Source organism: Cucurbita maxima, unplaced genomic scaffold, assembly GCF_002738345.1.
Source record: "Cucurbita maxima cultivar Rimu unplaced genomic scaffold, Cmax_1.0 Cma_Scf00030, whole genome shotgun sequence".
Classification (NCBI taxonomy): Eukaryota; Viridiplantae; Streptophyta; class Magnoliopsida; order Cucurbitales; family Cucurbitaceae; genus Cucurbita; species Cucurbita maxima.
Window position 1 is genome coordinate 1,180,852 of NW_019272046.1, and position 12,372 is coordinate 1,193,223.

General features: G+C 35.4%; 1 protein-coding gene across 1 annotated transcript; it reads right to left on the reverse strand.

The window, feature by feature from the left end:
• Positions 1-2,960: 2,960 nt before the first annotated feature.
• On the reverse strand, positions 2,961-11,790 carry LOC111465922. Its single transcript, XM_023110394.1, has 9 exons — positions 11,220-11,790; positions 9,465-9,650; positions 8,466-8,558; positions 6,946-7,128; positions 6,700-6,802; positions 6,420-6,605; positions 4,073-5,313; positions 3,536-3,939; positions 2,961-3,438 (listed from the first exon to the last, which is right to left on the reverse strand). The coding sequence occupies exons 1-9, from the start codon at positions 11,469-11,471 to the stop codon at positions 3,372-3,374; spliced, it is 2,715 nt and encodes a 904-aa protein (XP_022966162.1). The 5' UTR covers positions 11,472-11,790; the 3' UTR covers positions 2,961-3,371.
• Positions 11,791-12,372: the final 582 nt, after the last annotated feature.

The window sequence follows — 12,372 nt, forward strand, 5'->3', positions numbered from 1 at the left end:
TAATATATAAAGAAGAAGAATAAGCCATTTTGTTAAAGAAAGGGATGCATGTAAATAGTGAAAAAAGGAAATATGAGGTGGAGAAGGAATTCGGTGACCGACCAATGACGGTGCGACAAGAATTGATCGGTGACGATAGCACGTGTGGGTGAGGGGGACACAAGAATCTTTCGGAAAATCTCTAGAGCCGTCGCTGTGCACGGGTGCCCTTTTGGTAATAATCTTATTTTTATTTGCTCTTTTGTCCTTTTGCTTTATTTTTTTTAAATTAAATTACATCCCTGAATTTCTCCATTATTACAAAATTTCCCATGCCTCTAATTTATTTATTTATTTAAACCACGTAGAAAGGACGAAATTAATATTTTGGGCCATAACCTGTTGCATACGACGCCGCTTTGTTAAGTAATAATATATTCTCTTTTTTTTATTATTAAATAATAATTTTTGTCATTTTCTTCTAATTAAAGTTTCATAAAATATATGGACTATCAAATGCATTTGAACTTTTATGAGGAGTTTGGATTAGTGTAGCCTCATCCTTCCATGTTCGGGTTCGGTTTTGCAGATAGTGGTATCACACCCTTTTCGAAGAAACCGTTTGTGATACTCAGTTTCAAAAATGTAGTATAATGTTTGTAATGACTCGAGTTTTTATTAAAAATAAGGTCGTCATTGCATGCATGGCATGACTATTAAGTATGAAAACGTTCATTTAAAATATTTCAAAAGTCATGTTATGGACTTAAATGTTTGTAATAAAAGTTTTAAATAAATAACGTGAAATTTAAATAAAACGAAGAAAAGAATAAAAACAATGTCAGGTCTAACCTAAGAACAACAAAATGGACCAAGTATAACTACCTTAACACTAGTTCCATGGCTTTCAATGTGATATTGACGTCATCCGTACATGAGTGTCCTACCTTTACTTGAAATGTAAGAGTAGTATGTGGCTTGAGTATTTATTAAAATTAAAATACTCAGTAAGTTTTGGGGTCAGAAAATGTTACAACATGTGACATAGTGTAACCTATCCTTTTACAACATGTGACATAGCATGTATAGTACTCGTACACTTCTTTACACATGGCCCGCGTGCAAGCATGGACCCACTAAGAGGGCTTGCACACCTCCTAAGCTTGGCTCACTCGCTAACCGTCTCTTGTTGAACATCATAGAGGAAAATGACCCACATAACATCATGACAAACATAAATGTCTTAAATCATAAAATATGATGTAAGAGGAAGTATCTCAGTTACATGACACACAAATATATATTAGGTTCTCATATCTTATAATCCTGACATAATTTATGAGGTAAGACAAACCTCCTCTCATCTCAACATAACAAGTATGTGAATTATGCATATATAATTCCAGTATAATCTTTCATACATAACATAGCTTTAATGGTATGGTCTATGGAGATTTATGTGTCGTAGATTATCATTTCATAACAATTTTATACAACATGACATAATCATATCATAACATAACTTTTGATAGAAGGATTCTTGTTTGACACAATCGTTATTTTTACTAAATTTACATCCTACACTAGAAGAATTTTCAAAAAACTTAGAACATCTACTCTAAGGTAAGATCTAAAATTCACAAACAAAAAACGCTCCATTATAAATCACGAGAGGAATAATACTAGAATATTTACCAGTGAATCTCGCTTCTGACGTTGATTCTTCCTTTATCGTACTTAAAGTATGAGTAAATTAGCGAGGTAGTTTACTATGGATCGCGTTTGAAATCGCGTCTGAAATGGAAAAATCTTATTTTAATATTACACCATTAGATTTTAAAAATTATATGTGTATATTTATTTATTGTATTTAGTTTGGTGGAGGAATAAAATGCTTTAGGAAAAATGATTATAGTTTGCTTTCGAATATTTTTATTTAAAAGCACTCATTTCATTCCTTTTTCATATGAGACCAAATTAGTTCATTTTAAAATTTGATAACACCAATTAATATAAAGATTTATGTGGAGCCTTAGAATGTTACATCTTAACTATAAAAAAAATTAAAGAAGAAAATGTCTTTATTCTTGTCTTTTAATTATGAATTATGAAAGGATTGATTTGATTACAGGTTGAATAGATATTTCATATTATACAAGAATGAAGTGTTTATGGGTTGAAATATTTTCTAGACATATCTAATTATATAGAGATGTTCATTTTGTTGGATGAAAGTCCTATATCGGTTAATTTAGCAAATGATCGTGGGTTTATAATCAAATAATATTATCTCTATTAGTAAGAGACCTTTCGAGAAAGCCCAAAACAAAGCTATAAAAGACAATATCATACCAGTGTGGACTAACCTTCCTCAGGAAATGGTTGGCTAAGTAAAGAAACTAGTAGGGCTTATAAGTAAACTTTCAAAAATTTTCTTTAGTTTAACTCCAACCCAAGTAAATCTTGCGACTTGTGAAAATCTCTTGAAAAAAACGAGAGAAATTCTTCTATCGCATGTCTTCTACAAGGTGTACCAAGACAAACACTGTGTGAACCAAGACATCAGTTTTCTTCATCAATAACATTCTTCCATACAAACAAGATGGTTTAATCCGAGTCGAGACTGACCAGGTGAGAATATCGGGGTTAGTAGTCAATCATGAGGAAGTGTATCTCCCATCATAAGCTATTTGAAGGCTCCAAAGTAGAAATTGTATGGAATGACTGTGTCCCCCATCATGTAATGTTTGATGTCTAAAGAGTGTTTTGTTTGCAGGTTAAGCTTGTAAAATGCCTAGAGACAACTAAACAATAAAAGGACTAAATTGTTATAAAAGAAGAAACCAGCCCAAACCTCTTTCCAAGGAGTTCTTTTCATTTACAAAGCCCAAAAGGCCTCCTTCACATGAAAATGAGAAAAAAATGCAGCACAGCCATATCAAAATTGGCCAAAAAAACAGAAGATAACCAAGGCAAATAGAGCGCAATTAACACTGCTGCTAATGCATGGTGATGGTTAAGGCAGAGAACAGAGATTGGCTCCAAAAGCAAGCCTTTTAACTTACAACAAACATAGGCAACAAAATATAGTCTGTGCTTCCATTGTTACAGACATCCTAAGTTTACTAGGGAAAAGGAAAGAAAAGAAAAAAAAGCTCTTTTTTTGGTGTAAAACACAACTATCAAGCAAAATAAATTGGTAGAATTTACAAAATAATTTTTGAGCTACAAATAGAACAGAACATCTAAATTGCAGAGATGGGAGGGTCGAGGAGGAAACCGTTGTCGACGAGTCTCGCTTGGTTTAGTTAGTTAGCAACTACTACAGTTTTCTTACTACTCAGTTTCATACTGACTAACCAAATAAATAAAAGCTCCATTTCCCATTCGTGTCAGTTGGATAAGGGTGGGAAATCCTCTTCATCTTTTAACTCGTATGATTGCATATGAACAGAGAGCCTACATATCCAGAAGAAAACACAAAGTTTTAAACAGTTTAATAAGTCCCATGTAAAATCTCTTGTAAGTACCTGGAAGGATTATGAAGTGTATGTACCTATCTTGGTCGGTAATCGACGTCTGTTTGGCTTTCTGCATCTTGGGACTTGATACGTTCAAAGCTGCTGCGGAGTTTTGTAAGAGTGCAGATACTTGACTAGGTTCCCCGATGCAATCTACGGGTGACTCTAATTGAAGATGCCCAAATGACCCGAATTCTACAGCTCTGTCTGGCCTAGGCATTGCAACATTACCATTATGGTTAGCTCTCCTTACAGGAGATCCAGAGGAAATCAATATACCACCACCATGATTGGCAGTTGGTACTTGGTGCAAGTCTTGACCACTTTTCTCAGGCACAGTTGTTTCCAAGGGGGTCAGTGATTGGCCGTTGTTTCGAGGTGACCTCACTGGCACTTGGTTCCTTCCCCTGGCTGATGGTGGTCTGTCTCTGTAATGGTTCTGGAAAGAGAAAAATACTCAATGAGGAGAAGAAACAAATCTTCAACGACCGAAACAATGCACACGTTTATTAGCAGTTCTCAAGTACTTGTCACCAATTTCAATGTAAATTTTAAAAATATGAGGAGCATACCATGTTGGGAAAGTATGTCCCCGTTCCTCGTGGCTTCGACATCTCTTCCATACCCAATGTTGCACCCCCTGTTAATATTGGTGATCGTATGGGATAGAATGCTGTTCTTGGAAGAAGTCCATTACTGTTTATCTGGGCAAATGGATTCTGCTTTACCTGCACTGAGAGTCGAATTATATCCCATGCATTCTTGCTTGGATATTGCGAAGGCAAAGGTGGAGGAATAGGCGAAAGGGGCGCACTCGAGGCATAATCGTAGTACCACCGGCCAATTTGCAAACTGTTGAAATGACTTTCATAATCACCATTAAGATCTGACAAGGCATTAGTTTCTGGAGGTCTAGTCAGGAACCGATAACGACAAGATCGAGGATAGAAGTCTTCAGATGAGAAAGAAATTGAATTTGAAGATGGAGAACATTGTTTTGTTTCAAATTTGTTTGCCACGTCGTCGTCATCAATCACGTGGTTCTCATCCTGCTTAACTTGTGCAGAAGACACTGTTGACACAGTAGGTGATTGCAGATGCTGGCAAGATGAGTCCTTTTCCATTAACTCAGAGTTCTCTGGAGTAGATTTATTTGTGTGTTCATCTTTTAGCTCCCCGTTTTCCATGATCGGTCTTGAGCAATAACGATGAGGAGCACGATGAGATTGATGACCTAATGGCAGTATACCCTCCCCAAAACTTGAAGGGGATGACTTATTTGCATCGTGAGAAATAGTAACACCTTCAATTCTCAGACTAGCAAGATCATTTGCATCCCCAGAAAGACGATAATCTGAAACACCAATGGCATTTGCAAGACTATCAACACCTGAAGGAACTGATAGTGGTCCCACTTGGACAGATCTTCTTCGAGATGATTCAGTCATGATACTGCCAATGTGATCATATTTACCTGATGCCTTATCATTGCCATTTACCCCATGAGTTGATATTTCCCGACTCCAGCTATATTCTCCAGTAGTTTCACTGTCACACACAGAGCCTGAATTACTATTATTGGTTTCTTCTTGGGTTTCTGTACCAGATGCGAGTAAAGCTGTACAAGATTCATAGCCTCCAGACACTGGAACAGAATCTTGGACATCAGGCCGCTGCCCACCTCCGTGCCTATCCAAAGTATTAAAAAAAAAGTTGCAAACTTCATCCACTATATTTTCTTCAGGACGGGAAAGGATGAACCCTAGCTTCCGAGCACCAAAACTGAAAGCACTTCTAATCCTGTAGAAGTTTCCTGCACGTTATGGAGTGCCTGTCAAATATTTTAAGGGGTACCACCTAGGACACAAAAAGCTAGTTGTTAACTAGATTGGATCATTTCTAAGGTTTAAATCCCATTCTAGTCTGAACTTTTATCCTAATTCCATTCTATCCAACTCTCAAATCTTTTATTTTGATCCCTTAGTATTTAAATATTCAAGTTTAGTCTGTATACTTTACATAAAAGTTTGCTTTAGTCCTTACAGTCAATTTTCCAACCATCATACTAATAGCAACCTAGATTCAGTTCAAAACTTGGACACTAAATTTTGATTTTTTTAATGAATATCTAAACTTTCATTGAGAACAAAAGAATACAAGAGGCATGCAAAAAGGAAAGCTCCAATCAGGAGGAGTCAAACCAAGATAAGAAGGGGCTTCAATCATCCAAAATAAAATGTAGGGAAGTCCAAAGAGACGTGAAATCTGCCAAGGAATCACACATATCCTACTTAGACCTCTCTAACTCCTCTAAAATTCTATTGTTCCTCTCACGGCCCCATAAAATCATGCAAACCCCCGAAAACCACATGAGGCGCCCCATATCACAATAGAACGGATAAAGGAGCTCATCCACCAAAGAACTACACTTTATCTGTATTTCTATGGGAAATGCCCTTGAGCCCCTTATCATGATTGGACACTTAATTTGTTGCTTCAACGATTTGTCAATGGAGACAACGAATTAAAGGCATTTTCAACAAGTTTTGGTTAAAACGAAATTAGAAAATTAAGCACCAAAATGGTTTTTTAAAGACAAAGTTATACAGTTCAGATATCATTTGGATGTCTAAAGATCAAGACAAAGTAAGCATAAGACTTAGGATTTAGTCGTGTTATTATAACTTATTTCCATAATAAACATTTATTACTCCATGTCATAATAAAAGACCTCTCCCCGTCTAGTGTGCATGCTCAAGGAACTGAAAGCTACGAGTAATTTCTAAATTATTGAAAAGATAATAGCTCTTCACAAAGATAAAACACTTCACCATAGTTTTAGGATAACCTGATCACATCTTTATAGATGGAAAAAAAATGGCAGACAATCAAACCATATATAGGAGAATAGTTGCTTGCCTTTGCTAACACTGCGACCAAGGTTGTTATTTTCTTTCAGTGGATCAACAATGTTGAGATGCTTTATGGGAAATGCCCTTGAGTTTGCCTCGTTCCCCCTTGCAGGCACTGACAACCTTTCTAAACAGTTGTTAAGAAAATCAGCGCCAAGCAACAGATCACTCCCACCATTTTCAGGTGTCTCAACTGCCAGAAGAAAGCAAAAACATTTAGAACTCCAAATAGAAGGAGGCATGTAGGTACTTCAAAAGGTTCAGGTATGCCAAAAGAAGCCGCTCACCAACAAACTCTGGCAGTGAGGATAGCCGAACTGGACCATTCAAGCTTATGCAGTAATTATCCCAATCAAATTTGCTAAAATAGTCTAGAAACTTGTACAGCACCTGAAAGTTACATGTATGATACAATAGTTATATATAAAGCATGTGCAAGACATATATATATATATATATATATCTATATATATATATATATATATATATTCGAAGGAAGGAGTTAAAGAAGAGTAGCTCCTCAAACTACTAACCTCTAGAGGACCATTTAAGGCCGAATGGAAGAGATGAAAAATATATAGAACCAAAGTCTCCAAAGCATATGTTGATATCAAGCCATGATGAGCTCCAAGAATGCGGCTCTCATAATAGCACCAAGCTTTAATCAGTATAATGCTGCGCTTAAAAAGATTATCTTTGCCAATATGACGATCAATCTGTCAGAGATAGTAGGACTAAAACCATCATTTATGATATGCCATTTTTACATGTAGAAGAAGAGAGGCAGAAGTTTTGATCCCAACATTTTATAAAAGAATGTCAATTAGAACCAGTGAGCAAACATTTGGTGAATCATGTTAAATGAAAAAGAACCTCTGGTGCAAAGTTATTTTTAAAAAAACATTTGGTCAATTATTTTAAAAAAGTGTGTAATTTGATCCAAAAGAATGGCCAGTTATAACCAATCTGGTAAAGGATGCATGGGCCAAAGACAAGTCAACCACATGCTATTATCTATGCAAATGTGTGCAAGCAGGAGAAAGGCAGGCGTAGTCTAAGGCCAAGACTCTCAAAAGTATTCACACTCACTGTCGTGTTTATTCTTTATTGAACAAAAATTCTCCCCAACATTATTTCTTCTTCTACAGACAACTGTAAATCATAGTATTTTGATAAACTACAAGTAAAGAGTGGGAAACAAAGAATTCCCATACAGATTTAAAGTTTAAATTACTTCAAGAAAATACAAAAAATAAGACGAACGCCACAATTTCCTGATTCATTTACTTTGGATCAATGATGCAAATGTTGATATCAATGTCAATACAAGAGTTACGAATATCTCCCCACATATTTGGATATCAAAGAATATTCCAGGCAAATCTTGAATACTTGTAGAAATATTGTGAACTTCTAAACGAAACTTGAAACTAGGTTATTTAAGATACGAACTACCAATTTATGTACGTACATGTATAACTAACAAATAAAAAATGTGCATTTTGTACAATAGAAAAATATTATTGAAGACTGAAAATAAAAGAAAATTGGATGGTTCTGTGATAAATATATTTGTTAATACAAGGGCATATGTGTGTGTATATACATATAAGAGGGACAAAAAAATATATTACGGCGGAAACAAGTGATCCAAATTTAAAATATATATTATGAAGGCTAGAAGAGAGGGAAAGTTATGGGCCAAGAAAAGAATGGAAGAATGATCGACCAAGATCCCCAAGATTTTCATTCTTGCTTTAAATCACACAAAGAAATAAACCAATTGAAGATGGAAGATGATCCATCGGGATGTGGAATCAAGATATCAGGAAGCTCTACAATTTAGAAATTTGCTTTAAGTGATACCAAGAACCATGATTGAGTTCGGAACCATATGAAGTAAACAGGATAATCAAAAGGTAGGTTACTACAGAATTATGCAATCGTTGATATATATGCACAAATTCATACATATGCAACTTAATCTAAACTTAGGCATGTAGTTCACTGAAAAAAAAAAAAAAATTTAAAAATTTAAAAAAAAAAAATATACCTTCTCAAGGAAGCACAAGGTGGAAAGCCCTCCCAATTGATTGAACGAAATATCAACAACTATATTCTGTACAAGGCATTTTACAAGCTTAACCTGCAAACAGAACACTCTAAAAAATCAAACATTACAAGAAAAAACATATCAGGCTATTATATTAACTGCAAGAAGATCATGTAGCACTCTGCAATGCTACACAAACAACAAATATAAAGTAAACACAATTCACAGCGTGTAATCACAAAAGATCACTCATTAGACTCGTTCATAAATAGTTCAACCACCTGTTTAATGAACCTACAAATGACACAATCCCAAATATCCTGTAAAATTATCCAAAAAATATACTAGGCATAATAGCCACCTGTAAGAAAATTTCAGTTTCATCAGCCAGGTCATCATTGATTCACAGATAAACTAACAAATCACAAGCAATACAGAGGAAAAGATTCATTGGAAGACACAGGGAAGTCATAGAGACAAAGTCCATACGTAAGAAAATGTCAACAGAAATGGAAAATTAAGACTTGGAAACAGGAACTCTAAGTCATTTTCAGAAATCAAGGTTTCGAACTCTACCAAAACACACATTATACGAAAGGCAACAATAACCTGCAATAAATCTCAGAAGTTCCAGAGATATGCAAGACTTCAGGAAGAAGTACATGAGAAAAACTAGTAGCAACGATAAAAGATATAAAAAATGGCTAGCTTCAGTCAATTCCTTCAAAATATTATAGTTATTGCCTATATCTTCTTTTCCTTTTACGTTACCAAGACCAATTGCCAACTGAAAGCAAGAAATTAGGATTCTAGGATACCATAGCAATTATCATGAGCCATCCATCAAAAAATGGGAAGATGACCACGAAGAACCAAAATTTCAAACATCTACTGTAAGAAGAGATGTCTTGAGCTCATTGGTGGTAACTAAAAAAGTTTGCATAGTTTGCAAGTAGAATAACTTCTAAAAGAGAAGAAAAGAATATTTAAAGCCAGGACCTCAGCTCGAATTAATTGCACATCCTTTACAACAAACTCAGCTGCCCCATTCTGTTCTTCACTATTGAGGACCGAACATACATCACTGGCCAAAGTGTCCTCTAAATTTGGACCCACAAGGGCCGTCAAATCAATATCTCCATCAGGCAAGTAGGTCTTTAATGGCACTGACCCAAATGGGAAAACCTGTACCATCATAAATTAGTGAGAAATCTGCAATTAAATCTGTAATTTCAATCGAATTTTCAGAATGTGAGCACAAGTTTCTAGAAGAAAAATGGTAGAAATGCATATAGCTTCCAGGCCAATAGTGAACATCTGGACGTGATTAAAACCAAAAGAAAGCGAAAGTTTTTGCCTCCGCCCAACTACATTCAAGGCCAATGCCAGACACTTTAATGGACCCCATGATATTAGGATTACACCATACACTAACTTACAAGATTCAACTTGTACAATGCTTTCGCGACACAGCCATTGAAACTAGTTTACAAAGGCAAGCCATAGTCATTGAATACAACCATAGCAGGTACACCAACAAGTAGTCGGCAGATTGAAGGGAAAAATAAAACCATAAGATTAGTGTATCGGTAAATTTCCAAAAACATTAATATCCGCTGCAAATGTTTGGACTTGTCAAAAGTACCATCCGCTTATCTAAATCATGGTTCTCAAGAACCCATACATTACAACTTCAAATTTATATTAAAATCATCAAGCATCGATGACTGCCTCAATTTAAATGTTTTCACAGGACCACTTGTCCATTTATTTCTCATATTTCTTGAAAAATCTAGCATCACGAACTCCCATATCAGATGTTCTTGAAAACCCAAAACTGCTAAGCTATCAAGGATACTATCATTTGTTGGAAGTGCATATATAGAGTTTATGGAACTGAATATTATTACTTAATATGGTATCATAAGGGGGAAATGGGTACCCACAGGCATAAAATAAACTAGGTATCTTGAAAGTAGATAAACATTATCCCATTTTTCTGTATATTTCATCAAACTAATGAAAGATCTATTTCTCGTAAAAATAAAAATTAATAAAACTAATTAATAGAAGATGAAGAAAGTAGCAGGTCGATGTTGATTTAAGTTGAAATTGGATTGACCTTCGCAAAAAGTACAAATGCACAACATTAGGTAATCTAGTATAAAAAGTAAACCTTTCCACGAGGCCATGCCTGATTAATCAATGGAGTAATATATTTGACAAAAATATGTGAAGATGAAACTGAACAACCACGCCAAAAATTGTTCATCCAATTAAAAGCCTCGTCTCTTACCAAAAAAAGAAAAAAATAAAATATACCATTGGAGAGAGACAGAGTAAAAAAAACTTGCATGAATGAAAATCATGACCTAAAACCACGTCTACTGCAATACAGCCATGTAGTTTAAACCAATATTTCCACCTTTTATTCGTCAATATAGTCGGCATCAACGAATGAACAGAATGCATAAAACCTTCGAGCACTTGAAAAACAATGAACAGAAGCACAAATTGGGATAAAATCCCAACGTCGAATCATAACACTGTTTCCTATGTGCTATTGCTACTTCAACAAAAGAGAAACATTGCAAACACTGTCCAGATTAATTTTCATGAAGAAAGCCAATGCTTAGCCGTAATACTCACAACATCAGTAATTATAAACACTGATATAAAAATTCCAGAATTCTCAAACTACTAGTGTGGCGATTAAGATTGCGATGCACATACTACATAAAACTTCAAGCTCACCTCGCATTGAAGATGACCTCTAAGGAGTCTTTGCACGTAATCTATAACCGCTTCCCTTCTCCTTTCCGATACGACAGTAGGCTGAACCTGCCAGATTATAGCCTGCGTGACTTCCTCGGCTCTCCGCCAGTAATCAGCACCAATAGCCACCGGATTCGACGGGAGTAACGATGAAAACGATGAGGAAGAGGACGGTTTGTCTTCTGCTACGGGACCATTTTGTTCAAGCGACCAAAACCGAAGATCGCCCATGAAAGAACTAAAGCTTCAGCGACGATACGAAACCTGAATTGGTCACAGCCGACATCGACCGACGGTTCCGGAGGCCGGCGCAGCAGAAATCGATGGTGCAACCATGGTGGTGCAAATTAGGAGAGAAAATCGAAGTTTGGAAGTGATGGTGGTGATCTGGAGTGGAATTTTGATCCTATGACAACCGATTTGCGAGACGGCGAGATGGAATAAGAACCGATTAACGGCGGCCGGAAGGATGGATGAAACCGATTGCAAACGAGGAGAGTCTCTGAAGCAGGTGATGATGGGGGCGGATCCGAAGTGATTAAGAAGTTTATAGCAGTAAATCGCAAAATCAATTTTTTTTTTAAATGATAAAATCGAAAAACAAAAAAAAAAAAAAAAAAAAAAAAAAAAAAAAAAAAAAAAAAAAAAAAAAAAAAAAAAAAAAAAAAAAAAAAAACAGCGGAAAATAAATAAAAATAATAATAAACGCATCTTCCTAAATTCCACCCTAATTTTATTATGTGTTAGTTTTGTTTTTTTAAATAATTTTTCAATTCCAATTTTTTATTTAATATATATATAATTAATAGTTTCCTAACCCACTAATATTACAAATTGTATCAGAGCCATACATGAAGTGTGTGCTAGTGAGGACGTTGGCTCCTAAGGGGGTGGATTATAAGATCTTGTGATTGAAAAATGGAACGAAACATTCCTTATAAAGATGTGGAAACCTCTCGTTAGCATACACGTTTTAAAAATTGTGAAGCTAATGATGGTACAGGTCAAAGTAGACAATATTTACTAGCAGTTGCCTCGGGCCATTACACGAGTAAACCGACAAAATCTTACACATAAATAAATAACAAATTTGAAAATTTGATCGAATTTAGAAAATTTTAAATTTTCATTC

Excerpts from the sequence above, each read along its gene's own strand:
- LOC111465922 (XM_023110394.1), bottom strand. The coding sequence starts at position 11,471 with ATGGGCGATCTTCGGTTTTGGTCGCTTGAACAAAATGGTCCCGTAGCA. Across the intron at positions 5,314-6,419 it reads TGGTCGCAGTGTTAGCAAAG|GAAACTTCTACAGGATTAGA; the intron begins GCAAGCAACTAT and ends CATAACGTGCAG. Across the intron at positions 3,439-3,535 it reads TCGATTACCGACCAAGATAG|GCTCTCTGTTCATATGCAAT; the intron begins GTACATACACTT and ends CTGGATATGTAG.